Source organism: Anticarsia gemmatalis, chromosome 5, assembly GCF_050436995.1.
Source record: "Anticarsia gemmatalis isolate Benzon Research Colony breed Stoneville strain chromosome 5, ilAntGemm2 primary, whole genome shotgun sequence".
Classification (NCBI taxonomy): Eukaryota; Metazoa; Arthropoda; class Insecta; order Lepidoptera; family Erebidae; genus Anticarsia; species Anticarsia gemmatalis.
This window is the reverse complement of record NC_134749.1, coordinates 13,843,550-13,870,641: the sequence shown is the minus strand read 5'-3', so window position 1 is coordinate 13,870,641 and position 27,092 is coordinate 13,843,550. Positions and strand designations below refer to the sequence as shown.

The window sequence follows — 27,092 nt, the reverse complement described above, 5'->3', positions numbered from 1 at the left end:
CTCACTACTAAAGATTACTATTATGAATAAGGTTTGGTGTGATGTCAGATGTCTACTTCAATTTTGTTTACTGTTTACTATATATACATATATTAGCTTAGCCTTTGTTCCAAACTGTGTTGGAGTCGGCTTCCAGTCTTACCGGATGCAGCTGGATACCAGTGTTTTACATGGAGCGACTGCCTATCTGACCTCCACAACCCAGTTACCTGGGCTATAACACGATACCCTTCGGTAAGACTGGTTGTCAGACTTTCAAGCTTCTGACTAGGTACTGTTAACGACTGTCAAAGATCTTCGAAAATGACAACCGGGACCCACAATTTAACGTGCCTTCCGAAACACGGAGGAACTCGATATGTTTATGGTCAACCATCCACGGAACAACCTCGGCAAGCGTAGCTTAACCTCAGAGATCGATTCGTGCGGCTGTTGTGAACTAAACCACGAGCTCCCCATATACTATATGTGGTGTATTAAAGGAGGTGTACTTAATTGTTTGTAGGATTTAGTCTATTATATTGTAGTTTAATTCATTCTTGGAACATTTATTGTGGTGCGATGGTTAATTTGTAAGTTTTGACTTCATTTCTCATTTCGTGTGATTTATTAATTTCTATTTAAAATGCGAGTATAAACCAAGTAACTACTTTTTAGTCACGTGCCTGACTCTGATTATCGAGAATGTATTATTCCCACCGAAATAAAATATTTGTGTGACTTTTTGTTGTATTTTTGTTTTTATTGATATACACTCACCGGCAGAAAAAGTGGCCCAAAGTAAAACTACGATAAATCTTTTTATAATAACAATACATGGTTATTATTTTGGCTATAACTATTAGTTAAACAGTTTATACACAAGTTTAGTTACAATTTACACTAAATAGTCGTAATTTTTTATCAGAAATGGGAAAAATTTTAAAAATACAGCTTTTTTCGAAATCGTTTCTTGAAAGTTTTCGCATAAAACTAATTCTGTACCAAATAAAGAATAAAGTTTATACCGCGTGTTAACTCCTCTAACATTTATGGTGACCTGCATGCGTTCTGGCATACTTTTTAGGATGTTTTAATTACTTCTTGAAGAATTTTATCCCACACTCTGACTAGAGCGGTTTTTAGCTCACCAAGTGATTTTGGTGGGTTGGGCAGTGCACTTACATCGTTTTTTAGCATGTGCCGGACATATTCTACGGGGTTGATGTCTGGACTGCGAGCAGGCTAAGCCAGTTTTTGAATCCCGATATCAGCAAGGTACGATTCCACAACGCGGGCGCTATGAGCGCGCGCATTAAACTGCATTAGAGTTAATCCTCCCAACCAATGAAATCCATAAGTGTTACAACATGGTCTTGGAGAATTTTTTCAATGTACCCAGCTGCCGTTAGGCGCTGATCTACGATGACAAGCTCCGTACGTGCCTCCAAACATACCCCTCCCCACACCATAACAGACCCACCTTTGTAACTGACCGGCTGACGAGTTGTGTTGGGAAGAAACCGTTATTAATGGCGTCTGTACACTCTCTCACGACTATTTGGTGCTCTTAATGCTACTCAGCACTCATCGGTAAACAAGAACTTGCTCCATTGGTCGATGGACCAATTCACATGTTTACGAGCAAATCGTAATCGCGCAACTCGATGGTGTCTCTCGAGTTCTGGTACTCGGGCTGGTCTTCCAGCCCGTAAATCACGTTCTCTTATCCTTCGCCTTACGTTCCGTTCACTAAGAATGACTCTGCGTGCCGCTTGAAGACTCTGGTGAAGCTCAAACGCTGTCAGAAAGCGGTTTCTCAGCACTTCGAGGTTAACAAATCGGTCATCTCTGGCGGATGTACTTGGTGTTCGTCCACTTCCTGGTCGCCGCGTGTAGAGACCAGTCTCACGATACCTCTTAATCGCAGACCTTAAAGTGGTACGCGATACATTAAATAATGCAGCCACCTCTTAATGGTAATGGCCCTGATCGGACAACAAGACCACCTAAGCCACTTGTTCAGCAGTAAGTGGCATCTTCAAATCTTTTCTGAAATCTAAATAGACCAATAATCAATAAAAATCATAAAAATAATCGTTCCTCTGCAGCAATATTTCAAAATACAGATTTCAACTGACCTCTCGAATCGACACTGAATTCAGGTCTAACACACATTGTTAGGAAAAGTCATCCGTCACTTAAATTAATCTGAAATTAAACACTTCATAACACTAAACAGATCACTTCGCAACTACATACAACAATATATCTTTCGTATATAACTTAATTTGTTTACAAATTCACGATAAGCGCTTGGGCCACTTTTTCTGCCGCTGAGTGTATTTGTTAAGTGTAAAAAAGGTAAAAACTTTCGAATAAATAACCTATTTTTTGTTTAAGTCAGTTAAAAAATATATTTTAGAGTAAGAGGAGGCACGAGTATAAATAAAGGGTGCACTCAAAGAAAAATGTTTATTTTATACTAAACCATTGAAACAAACAAACATCACTTACAAACTATGTTCGTATCAAAGGCGAACGGCAGGTTTATATGAAGAATTCGTACAGCTTATAAAATGTCATGTTTAGGTTTACTTTTTGTTTTAATTGGTAGCTAGTATGATAGACAAGCCTGTTTTAAAATTCTTATATTTTTAAAAGTTGGGAGGTAAAAGTTATGTCCACTTTTAGACTCCAAGTCCATTTATCGAGGAAGGTTATAGGCTATATATCATCACGCTACTAACAATAGGAGCAGAATACCAGTGAAAAATGTTACAAAAACGGGGAAAATTTTGACCCATTCTCTCTTTTGTGACGCAAGCGAAGTTGCGCGGGTCAGCTAGTCTTAAACAAAAACCGACCAAGTGCAAGTCGGACTCAAACGCGAAGGGATCTGTACTAAAAAAAAATTGTTGTATGGGGACCATTTGTTATTATAGCGGCAACGGAAATACATAATTCGTGAAAATTTCAGCTGTATTGCAGCTATTACGGTTTATACAGTCTGGCGACTAACGGACAAACGGACAGAGAGACTGACAACGGAGGCTTAATAACAGGATTCCGATTTTACACTTTTGGTGCGGAATCCTAAAAACTATTATACGAAACTTTTAAAAACCTTCCATCTTCGAGCCATCTCCCGTGCCTACATAGAAATCAAATTCATTCCACGATATTCGCGTAATATAAAAGTCACTTGCAACAGAACCACGTTTGGTAACGTCTGTCCTTAACAGGAAAAAAATCGCGCCTTGACTTTCCCTAACACTCTAGGGATTCCTTTTTTTACAACAATATCCATAGCCAGTTGCGCTCACCGGTCGGTAAACGATCTGTGGGTTAAGCAAACCTTGGCGCGGTCATTCCATAGATGGGTGACCGCATAGTGGTATTTGAGCTGGGCGTCTCCGTGCTTCGGAGGGCATGTATAAAGTCGGTCCCGGTTGTTGTCAATTAAGATAACAGTCGTTAAGCCATGTCAAAGGCCTCTCGGGCGGCTTGAACAACTTTGACACTAGGTTGACCACTAACCATACGATAAGAAGAAGAACAACAATATTACTTATAAATTAACCAAAATCAAAGATCCCATACAAAATAATGAGTACAATCTCCTTACAATTTTATTAATGTTATAATTTCCCGATCTCCAATCCCCAACAGACTTTCTGCCCAATGCTCTGGAATGAAATATGATTGGTTCATTAAACGATCTAATAGGTATTGAAGTAATTTCTCTCGATTTAACGAGAGCAGATCACGCGAGGTGAACCCTCCCAGGAGTATTTGAACTGTAATAGGCTGTTAGCGAGAACATTGAGAACGTATCTAGAGAATCTACTACAACTAAATTCTAAAGATTAATGGTAGAGATACTTTAATATACTTTTATGTTGTAAATAATAATACATATTTGAATACACTTTAATTTTTTGGCGAATATTTGTACGCATCTACTATAATATACATTTTTTTTTATAGGCCGTTTCTGTCCCACTGCAGGGCAAGGGTCTCCTCCCAAACGGGGGGGAGGGGTTAGGCCTTGAGTCCACCACGCTGGCCAAGTGCGGGTTGGGGATCGTGCATGCCAATGCATGCCCTCATTAAATGTATTAAACATAAATTACCATTTTTTTCTGTACAGGGAATCGAAATAATTGGTGTAAAAATAAAATAAACTTCTGCGGTTGTGCAACGGATAAAATTAGACCCAAGGCGATCTTCAAAGTGCAAGTCTGCCTTTTTAATAGTACTTCTTCTGCCACAATTCTTAATTTACTTAACTAACTTTCTTTTAAAGTTTCTCAATTCAAATATTTATTTACTATCATTTACACAATGTTAGTCCAAAAAAATGTTAATAACTTTATCTAATATTAGTAAGAGAGTAAGATTTGAGTTGTTCAACCTAAGAATAGAAACACGGAAGGGCACACCAACGCGTTGCGTTCGACGCATTGTTAACATTTAGGGTATAAATCTTGTGTTGCTGTGTCGTCGCCTTTGCCATGCGTTGTTCCAACACAGTGTTGTGACTTCGCCCTAAATCCTGGTTAAAAGTAATCAAATAATCTAGTTCTTTTTGCAGAGCATATAACATATCTGACATACGAATACGCTATCAAAGCTCCCTAAAACACTTGTAAAAGAATCTGAAGCAGTAAAGCGACCGCTCCTTAATGTAGGTAAGATATCGTATTTCACTTTTCCTCAATTTGTGACAATAGAATTCCTGGACTCAAGTCCTCGAGGAAACCTATTGTTCCTTCAAATACGTGAAAAATGTTATACATTTGTCGTTTTCTATACTTCTCATAATATGTGCGAGAGCTCTCAACCTGAAAGTTACGAGATACAAGCGTCTGCAATTTGAAGTGAAAATCCAAGATATTTTCTTCGTGCAGAAAAATATTGTTATTCTTAACTGCTGTGATTTTAGTTCAAACTGAAATTATTTTAAACAGAATGCAGAATACATTTATTATTTAAAAAAAAGTTTTAAACTTGTTAAAAATATCGATAGGTATCTCCGCTGAGATACATACGGTTAAAGTTTATCTTAATCAATACTTTATTTCAGAAATAATAAGGTTGATGTAGTCAGTTTTTTTTCCAATCATATCTACTAAGGCGGTTGTCCCACCAACGGCGAGTAAACGATTAATTATCGACTATTTTCTCGCTCAAAAAACGTACAATAGATATAACATTCCGTGTAAATAAAAGAGATGCATATATACAAATAGTTAATCGCTGACTGTTCACACTGCCGGTGACGACTCGCTTAACTAGTTTTATCGCTAAGCGACAAACTTTCGAAAATAAACTCGCGGTGCTCATTCACTTGATCATTTCTTTTGAACTCAGTTTTGTGTCCCACAGAGAACGATATTGTCGGACAAATTTAATAAAAAAAACGCATCCATAGAGCCGAACTTGCAGCTAGAGTTGTTAGTAAACACGTATGATGCGCAGGTTTGCACAAGACTGAGCGACCACGGGCAAGTAGCGCGAGTAATCGCTCGTCGCACTTACACACTCCCTTATAGCGCGGCCACAAAACTATCGAAACTACACTCTCTTCCCGCTGATCGCCAACTCGTTTCTCGTTCATCGTTGGCGGTGGGACAACTGCCTAAAGTTGTAGTTTAAGCGATCGATTCCCACGCAAATGTCTGGAGGTTTAAACCTGAGGCAATATACTAAAGACTTTTATAATTTACGTTGTGCGTATAAAAAATAATGGCCTTATGCTTTAAGGCGATTTCTTGAAAAAAGATGCGTAGTACTGGTAACCGGCGATCCTGTATGACAAGATGTATGGAAGTGAGTGAGGCAAAGGAAGTTTGTAAAGATCGTACCTAGTGGCGTTCTTTGGTCATTGCCTGCCTGGGGGCAGGCGGGGTTATTTGTATGTATATACTCGTATGTATATTTTTAAGGTGAAGTAAAATTTCAGTTCTCTAAAGAAAACCAAGTTTTGCTGAGCTCGGCTTTCGTGAGACTCAATATCTATTTTCCTTAATTCTGAATAAAGTCCGTGTTAAATAGTAATTTATTATAATAATAATAAAATAGTATTTAACACTATTTTTTATTATTACCCTGTATAAAAGATTGACTAAATATAATAGACAATAAATCGTAGTATATCACAATCAAAATCAAAAGAAATCCTTCAATTCGTTCACAATACTTAGGCTTCTTTTTATAGAGTCTAAATGTGAAATGTAAGTTTTATTGAGACTCTGAACGTTATGATCGGCTTTTATTCCTCAAATGGTAAAATAATACCGATTTAGTAAGGTCACGTTCAGCAGCACATTTTTCTTCAGCCCGTACTATTAAGAATTAAAATTTTGATACTTAAAATGTTCCCAAAATTAGTTTTTCACGCAAAATTTTATTAATAGCTTGCCGGCTTTTTGTTAGCTAGCTCTTATGTTTTTCAAGAAGTTCACAAAACAGTTCGACTTTTTTTCTACAAGACATCGACCGCTCTATGCGAGGATTTTTCCAGACATAGAAATAACAAAAACAAAGTTCAACCAGCCCCGATACAGCTACATACTTGTCGACAGCGCATATATTTCTCTCGTGTAAGAATCGAAATAAAATACACTCCTATAGTTATTCACGAACTAGGTTCCACACGTGCTCGTCTTATGTTAGGTGCGAATATACAGTTTTAATGTATGCCTTCTGAACAAACCTTTAGAACTCCTTTTATAAAGAGATTTTTTTCTTATACCTTACTTCTATGAGAAAGGTTGAAATGAAGTCTGAAATTTATTCGCGAGATTTCTTACTCTAACATAAAGTGTTCTTTGAAATATGTATAGGTAATACTAGAAAAATATACGCTTATACCACGTTTATATGTTAACCGCTTAGTGACAGCACAAAAATTAATTTCAGGCTTTTATGTGGTGGTTTGGAAATATAAATTACAATTCAGTACTTTGAATTTATTTATAAAATTCTTGGGGAATATAGACCTTTTATAAGGTCGTTGCACTGGCAACGACCTTGTAAAAAGCTTCTGACTACTGAGTCAGAAGCTTGAAAGTCTGACAACCAGTCTTACCGACGTATCGAGTTAGAACCCGGAAAACTGGGCTGTCCGATAGGCAGTCGCTCCATTTAAAATGTTAGTATTCAGCTGCATCCGGTGAGACTGGAAAACGATTCCAACATAGTTGGAAGAAAGGCTTGGCTGACTGATATTGTAAAAATAAAATTCGTAAATCATTACTTTGATTCCTAAATTATCATAGTGCAGACAACTTGAACTAGGAACCATAATAAAAATAGTCCCCAGGGCTCGCGCTACTTACACTTATCCTCAAATCACTGTGCTTCAGACGCTAATCGCGGCATAGCTTTTGCCAAAGAATATCACGCTTTCCTTTATTATGTTGCAGTAAAAAATATAAATTTTCCATTTATTGCAGTATACAAATCTCGCAAAGAAATGCTGTGCGTACCGATATGCTACATAGAATGTCGTGACAAGAGATATAGGATGACAAGTGACCTGACGCCGTTTCTACCACAGAACTACCCTCCAGAAGTTACGTATGTATAAATAATAGCACATTTTGTTAGATGTAATCATGTTCAACGGCCATTTGTGTGATCTATATTATGTATAGATTCAGAATTGTCGATTACATGTTAAGATGCCCTTCGCACAGACTTTTTATGGATAGGTGGCCGGTTAAACTCCGCTGTACTGGTGCGAAGCATCTCCGCGCTAAGGAGCAATACACGAGAGACAGTCTATTGTTCCGAAATAAGCACACAGTCAGCCGTTACGGCATTTAGAAAGCTATCGGCCAGCTTGAACAGTTTGACACGCGATGAACCACTAACCAGATAAAAAAAAAATTCTGACAAAATCTTCACGTTTGATTACTCTTTAAAAATGTTTCCTATGATGAAATTAATTTAAGCCTCTAAAATGAGATTCATAACGCACCAGGTTTTTATTTACCCAGCTAGTAATTGCGGACTAATTAAATGTAGTGTTCGAAGAGAATCGTTAATAAGGCTTTTACACGACACGTGATAAAATTATTTTATTCGCTTTAAAAATAACGAAATAAAAGGCTTGAAAATGTATTCAATTTGCTACAAAGTTTTATAAAATTACATATCACGATTTAAATGTGTAAATAACAAGTGAATGCCATCAAAAACATTCTATAAAAAACCCCAAGTCTCTGCTGCTCATTCTCTCTGCCGTAAAAAGTGTTGAGATCTATATAATACCAAGTCGATTTATCTATTTAGTCTATACTTAAAGGACCTTCTGTCTTAAGTTATTACATAAGTTGTTATCATGCCAATATTAAAAATATTTTACGTTTAAAACAAATCAATTTCAAGTCACTGATACATTTTAAGTAATAGTATAAGCTCAGAAACTACATAGTGAAAAGTCATAGTTTCGTAAAATATATCTAACATTTTTTATGTTAAGGGTATTTAATAACATTTAATTTTGAAATTTCTGTGTAATTATTATTTTTTTACTTTCGAATAAAACTTTGGTTACGTTTTGTATGTATTTTACTAATTCACACAAAAAATACTGTCAACATGCTTTAATTGATAGTTTTATTACAATTTCAGTATTATTTATTTAAGGAGTTCAGGAAAAATAAGATTTTTCTTAACTATTAATAAACCAGTTATACCAAGTTACCAAATATTCACAATAATTATACTTTAATTAAACGGTTTAATTTTTCCTAGAAAAGCTTTTGTAGTTTGAAAGAGTTATTCTTCCGAACCCATTTAAGATCCTTTCCGAGAAAGTTTATAGATCATTTCCAAAAACCCGAACAATAACGGAAAAACACCTTTTATAAATAATTTAATCGTTTTCTAAGATACAAAGCCTTTTCTTGACCTTTCATTCAAAATTGACTGTTATCTCGAAATAGAAACATTTCTTAGACTCCCACACTATATTCTGATAAGTGATACAAGTTTTCGATTTGTAAAAATAATGTTCAGAATTTATGTTAAGAAATCTTGGCAACCTAAAACTTTTATAATAAAGGCACCCTAATAAGGACGAAAGTTACTTATTAAATCCCGTACGGTAATAAATTACAGTGGGAGTAGGAAAACATGCTCATATATTTTGATTAAATTTAAATATTTTTGAGCAAGCCCACATTCAACAAGGGTAAAAGATTCGCACCAAGTAGCATGATAACTGAGACTAGCTGAAAATATTAAAAACTGTAAAGGAAGCTGTGATTTAAGCCTAAAGCTGACCCCACATGGCGTATACAATTTTCGGGCGTATACGAAGCGCGCTGCGAGAGCGTCGTGTTTTCCTGCCCTGCGATGTTCGAAACGCGCACGCCTAATGTGGAAAAGGTCAAATGTGCTCTTTATAAAAAATTGTCGACATCAGTGACACGTATTTTTTGAACTCGAAAGTCAATAGCGTTTGTAATGTACGTTATAATGTTTCGAACATCGACATTGGTAGGCATCCTACTGAATACCTCACTGGCGTGATGCAAAACAAACCGAAACAACTGGAGGCTAACTTAACAACTCATTGTTAAGTACCGGATAATCTAGTCATCAGACAAAGTGATAGCAAATGCATAAAAACAACTGTCTTAATTCTATTCAATAAGCTTTATTCAGAAGGGGTAAAACCAGAGCTAAGTAAAACCAAGCATTTAATTTTAATCAATCGACCATTTTTTAAAGGCAATTAATTTTTAGTTCGTTGTCTTCATGTCATGACGTCAAAAGCAGTTGAACTGATGTCTCGCCATGTTTTACGCAGGCTATACCCAGTTGATATCGGTCATTGACCGCAGGAAATAGTCTCGTCTATGCCGCAAGGCAGCTGTGGGCGAGAACGAATTGGTTCTAAATTAAAGTTTTTAGTCGTTTGTCTAGTGTAAATTTAGGCTGTTAAAATAGAATATTGACGCGTGTTTAACAACTGGAAGATAAGTTAATTAATTTCTATAAAGAGCAATAATAGCCGAGTGGTATAATTTGGTAAAGTAGCTCAACAACTTTATATTTTCAAAATCTCTGTGTTACGTAACATTAATAAATTACAGATCAATATCAGGTAGAATGAGTTAGAATTAAACGTTTCAATCAACAAAAGGCACATGTTTTTTCCATGGAATAATGTGCACACTTCAGCATATAGGGTTTCAAAAGATAGAGTATAATCAGCTACTTTTGGAGCTGACTGTACCTCCCACGCAAGTGTTTGCAGGTTCAAACCCGAGGCAACACACCAAAGACTTTTCGAAGTTACGTGTGTATTATAAATAATTATTACTTGTTTCAACGATGAAGGAAAACATTGTGATGCAACTTTGCATGCCTGAGAGTTGTTTAGAAAAATTCTTGAAGGTATGCAAAGTCGCTAACACGCACTTGGCCAGCGTGGTGGACTCAAGGCCTAACCCCTCCCACATTACGGGAGGAGACCCTTGCCCAACAGTGGGACATTTATGGGTTACATTTATTATAATAGTTGGATCTGTATTCTTGCGTGTTTGTATCAATCAGTGTTTGATAAACGTGGATAGGCTTCTATCGATTTATGTGTGAAAATCTAAAGAAAAACCGTAAAGTCTTTGTTCACGCAATAAAAGTTAACTGTCAAACTGTCGATAAAGCAGAAATACCACATTCAAAACTTTTTAAATTGTGTACGAATCCTGCTTTTTATTTATTTAGCCACAGGTTATTTGATACAACCTTCTTTCAATCAATTCAAACTAAACTAGCAAGTTAAATGCAAGGATATGGCCCCTTTCCAGAACTTTCCACAAGTCTTCACTCTTCATTGTGTGAACAACTTTTAAATTGGAATTTCGTACAATAATTGCGATACGAACGGAAGCTTGATGAAATGGAAGTTTTTGAAAGGGTATCCGAGTAAACGTTGAGCTATAGCCACACTAGTGCGCTATTGTATTCATCTTAGATCTTTAATATTTTATTTGTCTTGCGTACATTGCATGTGACAATATATGATACGATATTATGTACTGTGCTGACTAAAAGTGGCTCATTTATTTTAACACTGTAAAGCCTCAGTATCTTGATATCTGGTACATGTATGCCCAACATAGTTATCAAACTAGTTTATAAGTAATTCGCTATGTTTGTTCAATCATGTGTCAGAAGATGAAATATTGAATTGATTTTCTAAGCACACTAGTGTGGACATTTTTTACCATCAATTTCAATATTACATCCCAGTTCACATAATCTCTATAAATGAGGGTTTGGTTATTAAGCCTTTATTGACCTAGACGGCTTTATAAAAAATATTCTCAAGACTTTTTCTCGTTTACGAGTTAATCGTCTTGTCAGATCAGTGAGCTCAAATTTGAGATTAACGGCTTCCATTTTTTTAGACTAAGAACTTCCGGCGATTTTGGCCGCTTTTTACCAGGATTAGAAGTATCTTTTAACTATGCTATCATAATAATAAATACTAGGTTTTATACCAGTAGAGTCTTTGGCTTGTCGGAGTAACAAATATACAAACATACAATTGTTTATAGTTGTAATACGAATTCAGGGCCATAAATGATTACTTGACATAATTTTAATACTCTACTTGGTAAGTCAGTCAAGTGAACTTGTTTGTTTCGTAATAATTACTGAACTGAATTTCAGATATCTGAACTATAATGTAAATGAGAGAGTGAGTTGTTCATAATATAGGTCGGTGAAAACAATGTGTATTAAAGGGGTATTCTTTATGCTTTAAGACTGCCGAACCTACCAACATTTTTAAAAGTTTGCAGGTACATACATAACTACATAATATCACGCTTATTATATACGAAGGTGTATCAAATAGACCCATGGGAATCGAACACGAGTTCTCGTATTCAGCAGTGTATCTGACACTACCGACCACGTCATATGTTCAACAATTTCGTTCTTCTCTATCAAACAAACTGTGGTCTTATTATATTATAATGATCATATTTGTGATGTAAAGGATGATAATCCCTAACCGTTTTGTGAGAAAATTATCGAGTTCCTATCTAAAATTATATGAATAATTATCATTACTTCAGTTAAGTTATAACTTAATGTCAAAAATTTCAAGTACAGTAAGCTTCCTTAGTCACTGAATAAATTAAAACTTTCAAAACCCTATATTCGGTCGAAAAAAAACTTTTAATATTCATTGAATTCCATTTTTTTTACCTGGTCTTACTCAGAGACTGATTTAAATTTCGTAATATAAGTTTTCAAAGCATAAACTTGTTAAATGGCTTCTATAGCTGCCTGTACATATACAGTAAAACGTTCAAAGCCATCTATTGTAGTGTGAGTAAACAATGTTGGTGCGATCACCGGAAACAGTAACCGGTATGTAGCTTTTACGAAGCGAACTAATTATGGCTGTTCTAACCTTCCATTGAACGATGGTATGCTAACAACGCTGTTTCATGTCGATGTACGAATAGGTTAAATGGTTGAAGAGTGGCTGTATTTAGGACTAGTTATTATTCGTGACTTTGTTTGTTAGGAATTTATTACTTAGTAAAAATGATCTTATGTGTTAATGTAACCTGTCCCTGGTTGTGTCGGTTATCCGTCCCACCGGACTGTCAGAGTAAAGGAACAAAGAGTGTACCTGTGTATTGTGCACACACTTGGCCACTATAATCAAAATCCTGCCCCGTCGGCTGGTTTCAATGGAACTGAAATCGACCAGGACGACATTATTAATGGTACAAAGTGACACAATTGACGACCTACCTGCAAAAGCAGCAGACAGAGATAGTTTTGCTCAAACATGAGTAAGAATCAATGTGTGTACGGCAAAACTCGCTACTCCAAAGTGTCAAGTGCAATGAGTTTTACTCGATCAATCTTTTACCAGTAATAAATAAAAGCTTTTTAAATGAAGACTCGATCGACCAACACTATACACAACTAGGGTACCGAACTTAAAATACCCAAAAACTTCACTAGGCAACACGAACCCGAAATATCTATTTTTAACCATCGGAGCTTAAAATCAAAGCTGTTTTAATACAGTTCTTCGTACGAGTTTTGTTAATCCCAGGCTTCATATATTTTGTTAAATTATGTAGGAACTTTGGGCCCATTGTCACTTTATATTTGTAAAGTAACATTTTGTAGAGCCGTTATAATTCCTATGAATTTATTATTACCCTTGAGATGTATGCAAAAATTATCATATTGAAAGGGTTTGCTGTTGTTATATTAGTTATTTTGAATCTTTGTTGATAAATGTAAACATAGTGTTATTATTCTCGTGTAGAATAAATTTATCAAGAATACCGTAAAGTCGTCGTTGTTTTCTCTTTTAAGATGCTTTTTTAACAAGGAATAATACATCACCTCATAATCTCTCCCTTTAACAACGAAACAGGCTATACCTAGCGTTGCTTTAGTTACTAAGATTAAGTTTTTATCTTTGATATTATTATGATTATCTTTGTACAACTGTGGACTGTTAATAAATGTTTTTTATTTCATTTTTATAATGCAAATCTGATTTGACGTACTTGTCTCTAGTAGGACATTCTACTTTTTACAATAAAGAGGTAGCAGGCATTGTATTTTTATTCAAATCAGGCACACACTGAATCAAGGAACAATGGTCCTCTATATCCGAAATTCTAAGTTTAGATACCGAGCTAATTCTGCGATCAAAATTTCTTAAACGTACTATTTCAAAAGAACACCAAGTTTCTTTAGTCCTTTCAATTTCAAAGGTCAGCACGTTGAGGGTGTTCAATTGACTTCAAATACAAAAGGTCATATAAGAATAGGAATCGTTTAATACATATAACGTTTTTGTTACAGTGAGGGTCGGAACATAAGCGAGTTGGCTGCAATGCAGGTCTACTTTGGTAAATCGACGTGCAATTGTTATAAATTGACATTGCTTATCGACCTAAGCTATTTCATTGGTATGTATATTATTTTGTATTACTTTGTCATCGTCATTTACATTTTCATTGGTTTCTATGATATAAAAGGAATGTCTTTTATTAGAAATAGTAAAATAATTTTCATTATATTTCGTTGTCTTGTTGTTATATTTAAATTTATTCAAAAAGCAGGTATGTTTTGACTCTAGTTTACCAAAATGTATGAAGTGTACATTACATTACTACTTACATTTACCAATTACATAAAATAAGGTAAAAAAATTTGCCCTTTACTGTTCTATGGGATTTTTATAGGTAGATTTCGTTTTTTTTTGCAAACTAGCTGCAGCGCAGCTCTCAAATTTTCTTTGCTTTTTCGTCTCTCCATAAAATCCTTTCGCTAATCTAAAAAAAAATTACTAAAGCAATAAGTCGAATTGGTTAGACTGTTCTTGAGTTTTGCGCTTAGCAATACAGTTGACGATGAATTTCTATGGATAAGACCATCCGACCTTCTATAGCTATGTTTCTAAAAACCTGCTTTCAAATTCCAGAAGGCTTTGCTAAAATCAGAAGTGTTACAAAAAATCGTAGAACAAATAAAAGCGAATAAAACGTACATCCATTATTAATGTTCAGTGCTTTTGTAAAGCACTCCGGCTTGTCAAAATTGAAATAAATAATGAAACGAATGTTAAAAAAGTACAGCGAAATTCGCGTTTTTATTTTTCACTAAAATATTTTTTTGCCAATGAAAAATGGCAATGAAATGTACATTTTGCGTATTTCCCTGAAAAAAAAGAAATATCTAAACTCACGAATGATGCTCAATATGAAATTCAAGTAATAAATTATGTCGCTTTTACAACACTGGTTGAAGTCTAGACCATGACATACGGTTTTTTCGTTTATATATTCGTTATAATACGAACAAATCTAGATTTCTGTAAGAATCAAAATCAAATCTTTTACTGTTAAAGTCATAATGTTTTGACACTTACGATACTTTTTACAATTACTGTATCTACCACTAGCTCAGAAAGTTGGTAGACCTTTATGAGACTAGCAACAAACTCACATCCACTCTTTTCTATCAAAAAGGTTAGAATAACAGTGTAAATACATAATAATATGATTTCATTTAGATTTTTTAACATGGTCCGGGTTCGTTTTAAACTGTGAAACAGAAAAAAAAAGGAATGAGTAGAGGGCTTAGCCTGGCATTGTCATATTCCATAGGTATTTACCTACTTCTATTGGTATAAAAAAATATAATCTGTTGCAAAACAGTGTAGGAAACACGATCGTGGTTTGATAAATCAGTGTTTGAAAAGTTTCTGAATTCATTCCAAAAGTTGTGGAAACTTTTATCATACATAGAAAAATGATGTAACAGATTGATTAAGAAAAAGTAACCTTTCTTTCATTTGTGAAATAAGAAGATTAAGTATTACTGTTCAAAGGTCATCGCTACTAAAATACTATCTGTATTGATTGTACATTATAATAAATACTGTCGCATTATGTCCACTTTCAGAGTGAAGAGATATTATAAACCTACCGTGCCGGCCAAATTGCGAAGTACATAATAATATTTAAACATAAAATAGCTTAGATATGTGAGTAAAAAAAGTGACTCAATGGAATTCAAAATATCCTTTATTTCGTAAATTTTGTACAAATAATTTGAAATAGTCATTTATTCTTGTCCGTTTCGAAAGATCTTTAAATTAAAAAAGAAATCCTGGGCTTTAATTTGTAACTTAATAAAAAATTTTAATTTATACAATTTCCAAAACTCTGCGTTTTAAGCAATGGGACTTTGGATATGCAAAAGTTTTCTCCATTTCTATTAAAATTTATATTAATCATAATTTCCTTGTTTTGCGTGGTCAAAGTTTTAGAATCAATTATTTCTTTAATAAATTGTTTAGAATTTGCATTATGCCTACCGTTGACTTTGTTAGGGAAGAATTAATATTGTTTGGATTAAAATTTATATTATTTAAACCGGCGTTAATACGACTTCAAGAGCTTATCATCAAGGTAAAGACGCTCAGAGAAAGTTGCGCTCACCGGTCGGTGAACAATCTGTGAGTTAAGTAAACCTTGGCACGGTCAATGCATAGATGGGCATAGTAGTATTTGAACTGGGCGTCTCCGCAATTCAAAGGGCACGTAAAAAGTCGGTACCGGTGGTTGTCAATTAAGATTACAGCCGTTAAGCTACGTCAAAGGCCTTCGGGTGGCTTAAACAACTTTAGCACTAGTACTAGACTGACCACTATCCATACGATAAGATAAACATAAGAATAAACTAACGGAAATATTTCTTAACTATAATATATGTATAACAAGAACTATAACCTTTTGTGTGACGTAAAAGACATATCACGTCTGGAAATCCAAATAAACTAATTTGAAGTGTGCGTCAACATTTAAATATAACTTCCAAAAAATCTCGTAACTATCAATCATATTACCTTTCACAATAAAGTTGGTTATTGGAAGAGTTTTAAAATGACATAAAAAAGTGAAAATCGAAGAAATTTAGTAACTGTAGCTCGATTCTCTACTACTATCGACTACCGACAACCGAACTGTCATCGAGAAATTTTGTATGAAAATCTGATCAGCGCCTCTGACGGGTGCCGTATGAAACATTTTGGCAGTACATTCTAAATGTCAAATCTCGATAGCTAGCCGGTTGTCGGTAGTCGATAGTGGTAGTAGTCGAGGTACTGAATTTGGTAGCGATAAAATATTGATAAAAAATATTGAAATAGAAACAATACCCTAATTTAGTTGATATTGTTTTCACTGAAGTAGTACAATGACCTAAAATTTAACAGATATTAATGAAAATATAATTCTTCTACAAGCGGTGATTCAGTTCATTATACAAAAGCTCTTCAATCATTGTTCAGTGAAGGATCTCCGGCAAGTAACGCCTAATTCAATTCATTATTAATGATTGGAATTGTGAAAATCTATTCTCTTACAATTAGTCAATTTGAAGTGTTTTAACGGTTTCAAGATTTCTTCGCTTTGATTTTTGTTAATTATATAATAGTTAAGTTGAGTTTTGACAGTAGAATTATTCTTAATAAAACAAGTATATTTTACTGAGTGTAACTGTGAGAAATGATTACAGAAATTCCTTTCAATGAATCTGTACAGGGCGATTTTTTCCGCTTTCCTCTATGAAACGACAGCACAAAATAAAAAATACCTGAAATACCATTACTAATAAGTTTTTCGCTATTTGATTTAAATAATTTTATTGAGCACTTCCTATTTCAGCACTCTCATAGCCAGGCAATTAACCGACTAGATCATAAACGACTAAGGAGAAGTCAGGTGCTAACGGTATCACGTGCTCGCTGAGGCGCGGAGGTCTAAGACCTCAACTCCCAAACTCTGGGTAATCTCTGAGCAATTCTTTACAGAAAAGCTCAAAAAATACTCTTTGGCCGGACGTGGGATCCGAACCCAGACCGCGCAAAGGCAGTCACGTTTATTTAAGCATTGTAGAAACAAATATCGATCATTCTCTTATTTATTTTTGTTTAATAATAATTCTTACATTACTAATCTGTAGAAATGTTTTTATAATGATAATAATAAAATGGTACTTTAATAATAAACCAATTTCACAAACGTTTGAACGAATTCCTTTGATTAATATTTATGATATTTTGAACAGAATATTGCCTCTTATTTGATTTACAAGTAACCATTAAATTGATATTCTAATATAAAATGTCAATACTTCCTTATTAGTTTAGGCTTTTCTGTTTAATTTCGACGTACATTTAAATTATTCTGTTGAATTGTGGTATGTTTTACAAAATACGTTCAGTTGCTGTATATTTGGTTTAGTAATACTAGTGGTATTTAGTTCTAATAAAATTATGTTGCAAAGTTTAATAGCCACCTTTACACACAATCTATCGCGCATGAAACAAAAATCGCGCGTGAAAGACCGCGCGTATAAAATATGCGCAAGAGAAAAGGAAAGACCACGCGCCGCGCTCATCAATAGGACGCGCGAAGAAAATCGCGAGCGAAAAGTGTGCTGGCTTTACCGCGCGTAATCATGTATTGAATGCTCCTAAGAATGCGCGATAGTGTGTGTGTAAAGCTTGCTAATTTCAACATTTCAGTTTCTGTTTGCATTTATTTTATTCGATAATTTTAAAACTTTACGGGACTAAAACTGTGTGTACAAAATGCATTTACCAGTAATCTCTTTCGGATATACCAGCATAAGAGGATTATGTTGGTATATATTTATTATAAGAGTGGTCTTTTGAGAAATAAAGAATAAACTATTTAGTATATAATACTCAGAAATAAAAATAAGTAATTTATTTATTTATGCTTCAAAATGGGTAAGATTTCGTACAACATCACCACTTAAGAAGTTTTTGTTAAAATTCCCTGCGAAGCCTTTTGATCTGATTCCTCTGAAATTTAGGTAGAAAACTAACTAAATATTTACATTTATTGTCAAAGAAATATTTAACTTTAACAGACTCACTAATTAACTAAGACTTTTATCTTCATGAACAAAGTGAAAATCATAGAAAAGTAATAGTTATACTCTCGGTAACCTAACCATACGGTTTGAAGTCTTAATTAACACAATTTTGATCAAAATTACTTATACAAGAATTCGTAGAAAGTAGACATGGTTTCTTCCAATAAAAAATATATGTTTTTTGTGATATTTTTTTATGTTTATATAACTAAGAGTGTTTTTAAGAAATAACAAATTATATTTTGCATTGATAACATATTTTTATACAAGACTCGAAGTTTGTTACGATGCACTTTTTTATTTATATAGACGATGTTCTGCACACACACACACACACACACACATAGGTACACATTTTATCTTTATTTTTTAAGAAGGGCTTAAGCTAACTAATGGTAGATCTCTATATTATAGCATTTTATTCTTCACATAAAATGATATGGTACCACGTGTATAACATTAAAATATTTGACTTGAAATCGTAACAAACAGTCTTAGAGGAAAATCACGACTCTCATTATTTCCTTAATTTTTATGGTTCCGAAACTAACAGATAAAAACGGGACCCTATTACGTAGGCTTTGTCTGTCTGTCTGTCCATCTGTCACCAGGCTGTATCACATAAAACGTAATAGCTAGAAAGCTGAAATTTTCACAAATTATGGATTTCTATTGTCGCTCCTAGTAGCAATTACAAAAAAAAAATAATTAAGAGTGGTCCCAATGCAATAAACGTGTTTTTTAACATTTTCTTGGACAGATAAAACCGGATAAAAATTAATATTAAGGTAAACAGCTAACGTGATTTTCTATTATAGACTATGGTACGGAACCCTTCGTGCGCGAGTCCGACTCGCACTTGGCCGGTTTTTTCTTTACCTGTTTACACTTTCATGTCTTATAGTGAGGTCGTTGACTTCTTCTAATTACTTTCAACACTGAAGCCAATTTTTCTTTATGACTTGCGGCTTCTCTACAAATTACGATCGATTTTTTTTTCATCAATCATATGCTGATCAATAGACTATTTAAGAAGACTAGGGAACTTTAACACCTAGATTTCCAAAGAATATCATATACATATTATTATGGACATACATAAAATCGTGCCCTTTCTCATGTGGGTAGGCAGAGACCAGAGAACGCCACTCTGTACGATCCATACAAATTTCCTTTGTTTTATTCACATCCATACATCTTGTCATACAGGACCACCGCTTACGAGTATTGCACATTTGACCTTTTTGCAAGACATCACCAATATGATCTGTATTGTCTTATTCTTATTACCACTTATATTTTTAAAGATAATTTAACCAAGAAATTGTAGCTAAAAATATTACAACACGTGCAAAGATTTAGGTCTTTTATCAAGATAAAAAATAATGCCTAGTACCTACACGCAAATCTGTCATGTCTGAAAACGTCGCTTAAACTGAAAAGGGTACTCTAAATTCACTTAAGTTGTTTAAAAAGCCTTAATTTTGTAATACATTGCTGTACTGAGCTAGGATTTAATGTAACGCCTTCAGGGTATGTCTTTTTATAATTAGAAAATACAAATAGCTTCTTCAAATACACTTTGTATCGGAATTAAATTAAAATAAAGCAATGATATAATAATAACTATCGGACTGGCCCGACTTCCTATAGTTACAGTACGTTAATCCTATTTCTGTGGGAATTTGGACCTCGCTGATCGGGATCAACGAGGTAACATAACAATTGTACGATACAAACCCTGTCCTGACAATTACAAACACATTAAAAAACTAATTATTCAACTTGGTGTAGTTGTTTTACAGTTATGAGCGCACATACATATTCCAGATTTATTATTATACTAGCTGACCCGCGCAACTTTGCTTGCGTCACATAAGAGAATGGGTCATAATTTTACCCGTATTTGTAACATTTTTTACTGGTGCTCTGCTCCTATTGGTCGTAGCGTGATGATATATAGCCTATTTCTTCCTCGATAAATGGGCTATCTAACATTGAAAGAATTTTTCAAATCGGACCAATAGTTCCTGAGATTAGTGCGTTCAAAGAAACAAAGAAACAAACAAACAAACTCTTCAGCTTTATAATATTAGTATAGATATCATATTTATATAGATTGTTACATATTGTTTTTATGTAACTAGGGAAGGACTATATTTTCATTTGTACATTTTGTTATTCGTCAGTGACAGTTGTGATTTCTTCTTATCTTTTTTAGATAAAAATACTGGTTTGATTTATGTATCTAGATTAATACACAAGTTCGGTTTGGTGACGGATTTATTATGATTATCTGAAGGTAAAATATTGAAGCATCTTGGTCATAATTTTAAAAGACGTATATTAAGTCTAATTATTCATCCGAAAACACATTTTCTGTAAAAGTTGTAACAAAAGAAAGAAAAATTTTACATACCAACCGAATTTAAAGCACGCTTCTTTCTACCACCCAACCCCAACTATTCTCACATTCGTAGCTATATTTGTTTGAAATAACAATGTTAAACACATGGTTTTAACAGATTGAAAGTATTACAAACTAAGTCGTGTTCAGCCCTAAACAAATATACCTACTTAAAACTTTGATCCTTTTTACAATTAATTCCAGTTCAAAACATTTTAAAATTGCTGTTGTTTAAAACTGTTTTCTCAAAACTTATAAATTAAGCTTTGAATTGTTTTTAACAGTAATGGATGAGCCATCGATTTTTTACCAACTTAAATACAGTGATGCAAACATTTTTCAAAGTATTGTTTTATTTGTAGCTAAATCTATACTAATCTATAATAATATTACTGATCCGATTTATCCGGCTATAGGCTTATATCATTACGCTACAACCAATAGGAGCAGAGTACCAGTAAAAAATGTTACGAAAACGGGGAAAATTTTGACCCATTCTGTTATGTGACGCAAGCGAAGTTGCGGGGGTCAGCACGTAATTTCATATTATTATTATTATATTTGTATTTAATTAACAATGTACTGCAATCTGTGTTTTACGAGGGATACTGACGGGCATATTCTACCCTTGCACGGGAGTCAGGGTGTAATGTCTAGTCGGTGTGTAAAGTATTGCACAGATTAGTAGTACTGCCTGAACCTAATTTTGGTAGAATTTTGACTAATGATTATTATAATTAATGTTTAAATATTGTGTCAATTTTCCTGCTCTAATGTAATACTTGTTTTATCCAACTGCCTGTGACAGAGGATTATATCCTAGTACAGGCTCCCTAACTTTATTTGTACTATGTAATTCAATTATAAGACGTAAGTTAAGTATTGTACTCATGTTAATTCTGAATAAATTGAATTTGATTTAGTCTAGATTTTTAGTCCATTTTAATAATTCCATATAAGATCGCAAAATATTTTCAAATTTCTACTAGAATATTTTTAAATTAGCTTCACCGATAATACAACGAAATCTGCTTGCATTTCATACATACATCTGACTTCGTAATCCTTTGGGTATAACACAGTTGTGCCGTTAATATTTGGAGTTCACAAATCAAAACAGTTCAAAATCATCGTTAACGCATTTCAGATGACAAATTCATTATTTATCAACCTTTCATGCCTGAAAGATTTATAGAACAGTTTTTAAGGCCTGCAACGGCTCCTACCCGCACTCCAGTGTCCAGTTAGTGAAAGGATCTCCTCTCAAATTAAGAGAGGAGACCATTAGACTCTGAGTTCATCATGAAATGATCTCGAGAGGAGACCTTTGCCCAGTGACCTTGTCTCAGTGGGACATTAATGGGTTAAATTTATTTAAATTTAATTAATCTTAAAATTTATATCGTTACCTAAATCAACGGAATATTTTCATTACATTGCGACGCATCGGCTTCCACGATTTTGTATTTAATGAACTTTACCAAGAGCTTCAGCTTTTACTAGAATTCTGTTCTTTAGATATCCGATGCTATAAGCAGCTTACTCACAGCCTACTCTCAGAAACAATGCACTGTAACGTTTTCAAAACCTACTTAACGAAAATAGACCGTTTCTGTGAATAATAATGCAGTTTCTCTTTGAATTTCTGCTTTGACTTGGGTATTTACTCTTATGCTTTAATCTCGCAATTTTGAATAACTTTCTGAATATTACCGTTGCGTTGTTGTTCAATTGGATGTTTTTGTGTATATTTTGTTTGGTATGTGATTTTTTAGTGTTTTGTCGCTATTACAGAGTTAAAACTGTCTGTTTTTAAGTTAAGTCTTCAGTACCATGTATGACTACCGTCAACCGACTTTTCATCAAGAATTTTTGTATTTGTATGAAAATTTTATCAGCGCCTCTGACGGGCGTCGTAGAAACTTTTTTGGCAGTACTTTCTAAATGTCAAATGTCGATAGCTAGCCGGTTGTCGGAAGTCGATAGTGGTAGAGAATCAAGGTACAGTATTATTAACTGGTTTCAAAGTTGAGAACATTAGGGAATTATTTCAGAGAGTTTAGCAAAATAAACTGTGGTTAAGAATGGAAAGCAAAAAAATATACAACGTGTGACCATGTTCTTTGTCACGTTCTTGTGTTTATTTTTAAGTTTCGGTTTTGTTTTATATCTTGGTAATTTCATCTCACTATTGGTCCAAAATAATTATATTCATTATTTCTTTCTGTAGTCTCGTGTCTATAAATAAGTTACGCTGAGAATATATAATTTTTCCCCCTTTCCTATTGAAACCAAGCCAAAATGCTTTTTGTGTGTATCGATCCATCATAATATTTTCTGAGATATTTGCATTTTGAGATTCACCAAATCTCAACGCTTTTTGCGTATAAAAAATCACACCTTTCCATATGGTATGCAGAGACCAAAGAACGACTATTGGTACGTTCCATACATCTTATCATACAGAACCGTCGGTTACGAGTACTACGCACCCGACCTTTTTGAAAGACATCACCGATATGATCAATGTATGTTTTTTATAGGCCGTCCACTCCCGGAATTTTCATCTCCGTCCAAACAGTAATATTTTAACTTTAAACGGACCCAAGGATGGCGATGCAGAGATATTTTATGACGAAAAAAGAAAAAAATGGAATTAAATATAATTAAAATAAGGTAATTATATTTAATTCCATTATTTTTCTTTTTTCGTTTGTAGGTACATATAATATAATGATTTAAAGAATTTATGTTAAAATTATAATGAAAAATAATTTGTACTAACCATTTCTATATTTTTCTTTCCAGCTACATACGGCGGTATATTCTCCCTCAGTTTTGGCGGTTCTATAATAACGTTTGTTGAATTACTGTATTTACTCGTTTCTTTTATAATCACTGCTATAATACGAATTATTTCCATTGTTATGACCAGGAACAGGCTACATGTGGGTAATTGAAGCTTTTGTTTCACTTCATATAAAGTTGTAGAATTTTATTGTTTTTGGATTTGTGAGAGTTCATTGTTAAGAGTAGAATATTGTAATATTGAAAGAATTTATATTTTTTGACGGATACATTGTTTTGCATTAAAATTGATTTTTCATGTACATATTGAATTAATCAAAAGTTATTCGTCTGTCTACAAGTTGTTAATGCGTATTTAACTAAAACAAAAACTTTGTGCAGAAATTGCTTTACCAATCTATTATATGTTTTTAAGTTTTGACCAATTTGTATTAGAATATTGTTTTTAGAAGTTTTAATTAGTTTTGATAATTGTTTATGAATAGCTTTTAAAGTAGTTTATAAAACAAACATAGTTGTAAATTATATTTAGTGCAAGTAGTGATTAAGTATTATTTAGATTTCACCTTAATTTGTGAACTATCTTTACTCAAACTTAGTTAACATTTATATACAAATACATAAATGTCAACACGAAACTTGTAAGCAATTAAACTAGAACTATAAAAAAACTATTATCTGAATACAGTAAACAATAGACTGAATTACTTTGAGAGGAATTATAATGTAACTAGAGTCGACTTGTGGCTAATCAAAATATGATTTGATTACCCTTTGAAACTTAGTGGACGGGCAACTTTTTGTTGCTGTAAGTTGCTAGAAATACGTTGCTAGAAGTAGTTTAAGGTGCTTAGAACATCAATAAATAGTACCATTGTACGACGCCAACAGGCAGTAGTCTTGATTTTTTGTAGGTACCTACAGAACTTGTTATAGTGTTGTTATTGAATTGTATTTCGTGTGATAGTGTTATTATTTTTTAATGTCTATGTGTGAGTAACGGAACTTTTAAGTAAGAGGTTTTTACTAATAATATTTACCTTAGCTTAGTCTTATTGATGCTGATAGCCGCGACAACCTGTCCGAAAAGCCAAAAAACTGATATAAAAAAAAACATTATACCGTCAATCCTTGTGTAGCATTAGACTATAGAACACACTTATACTAGCAACACACTTTCTTTGATATTTTAAAGTCGACAGCAAAAAGTCGCTTGTCTACAAAACTCCTTGTACAGATAATTCATCTTGATTAGTAACATGATGGCTTCTATACGAACTGGGATTACGACGACAGCTGCCGAGCTTTGCCGACTTTTGCCGATCTTTCACGATGTAATAGTTGGCAGGCCTGATTGCTTTGGGATGAGGTAGCAAAGTTGAAAGGCTTCTTTCTGTAAGGAAGATTAATATATAATATATTTCTGGTTATGACTTTCGCACAACACTTAGACAAAACTACCGTAAAATATTACCTATATTTGCACATACATTAAAAAAAACAAAGCGCATATCCATGTGTGTATCTCTGTTAGTATTGTAAAGGTCTACTCGTTTTATTATTATCCATAGGGATTAATATTCGACATTGAAAAATGCTGCACAGCTGCACTCCCTAGTTTGTTAAGAAATAAAACATTACTAATACCGATTAAATTATTACTTGTTGTAAAAGAAAGTTCTTTAACACTGTTCTTGAAATTATGCAAAGTCCCCTCCTTTATAAAGGGTGGAAACCCTTGACCAGAAGTGGGACAGTAATGGGTTATATGTTTTTGTTATAGGTATTCTCCAACAAGCCAAGTTAATTTTTAAACAGAAATTCTACAGAGTGATGTAATACTTGAGTGCAAACATTAGTTAAGGAAGAAACTTGTTGTTTTAATCAAGAAAGTACATGGAAGACCGCTAGAACAAGAGCACGGTATAAAACTTTGAAACATTGCACTTGTTCATTGTTTTACTTACCTAATGGGTTGTATAAGTGACAGTTATTTCAGTTGGCTATTTCAATTTTCGTTATTTTTCAAAGAGCTTTTTGTCATAAAATACTTTACGTTATTTGTAAAATTATAAGAAATCTTAACTGTTATACATACCTATATAAGAAACATTCACTGTTAGGACTGTTAGGAGAATACCATCTGTGCAGGCCTTAAATTGGCAATAAGTGCGAGGTGTCCGGTAAAATTAACGGTGTATGTCAGTACGCATAATATATAGATTTGTCCAGTAATTCATACTATTATGCAAGTCGAATAAAGTAACAATGCCCGGTTTCTTAGGACATTAAGATCTTTATGAGTTTAAACGCTATTGAATAGATAAACTACCGTCAAATGTACCTCAGAAACCGGGGATAAGTGGTTGTACCGAACTGTTCAATAAATAAATTAAAGACGCCACTTTATGTCGCCTACAAAGTTGACAGGAATTTTGTTTTGTAAGTGACTCAGTCTTAGGAAATAAGGGTCTGAAATCCATTAAAATTAGTGAAGTAAATGATTTTCTCGTCATTATATACTTGGCAATATTTTTTATAGAAACCTTATCAGCATTTTGGCACTCAGTATGGTTTTTTAAATTATATTTACTGGAAAAAGTCAGACAGAAAATGAGAGAGACCTTAAATTATTCCAAATTTTGTGGTTATCGAGAAATAACATTTTTTCTTTCAGATACAATGACTTTGATTTCACAGTGACATCAAAAGTTTTTCTAGAATATTCCGAACTTCGTTGTTTAATAAATAATTCTTAGAATATAGTGGAATTTTCTTTTTTACGCTTTTATTTATTGAAATTTCGTTATTATTTTTTATATTAGTATTTTGAGATACGAGACTTTGGTGGTTATCAAATTACCAATGTGAGAAAAGATAAAGGGTTGTGTGAAAAGATAAATCGGTATAATAATTGTTTCTCTCAAAATAATTATTACCGTTGGTTATAAATTGTATTCTGTTAACGTACCTATATTAAAACTAGAACGGAATATAATTGTTTAAAAGTAATTGTTATTTTTCTAGAATCGTCCATTTCTGTAGCATGATTCTCTACAGTTCGTAGTTTTGAATATCGAAAGTTGCTAATTTTAAAATGTATTGCTAAAATAGTTCCCACGCCGCTCGTTAGAGACGCTGATCAGTTTACGTACAACATTATGTTTGTTGTCGGACGTCGGTAGTAGTAGAGAATCGTGTTACTGATAATTCTGTAAAATAGCTTATATGTTTGGCCTAATGTAGTCTGTTTTAATGTGTAGTAGTGGAACCAAATAAAACATAAAACAAATCAGAATAAGTATATTTATTTCATCTCCATATAATTTTATATATTAGTATCACATTTATTATAAAAAAATCTAACATTCACTTATGTTTAAACATTTACAAGCATTATATACACTTG

General features: G+C 33.6%; 1 protein-coding gene across 1 annotated transcript in view; it reads left to right on the top strand.

Moving 5' to 3' along the window:
• LOC142973295 (pickpocket protein 28-like) overlaps positions 1-23,835 on the top strand; it is a 57,378-nt gene extending 33,543 nt beyond the window's left edge. Inside the window, exons 9-11 of the mRNA XM_076114935.1 lie at positions 7,443-7,566; positions 13,858-13,964; positions 23,684-23,835. Of these exons, the coding sequence (XP_075971050.1) occupies positions 7,443-7,566; positions 13,858-13,964; positions 23,684-23,835 (383 nt within the window). The remainder of the gene's footprint in view (positions 1-7,442; positions 7,567-13,857; positions 13,965-23,683) is intronic.
• The last annotated feature ends 3,257 nt before the right edge of the window (positions 23,836-27,092 follow it).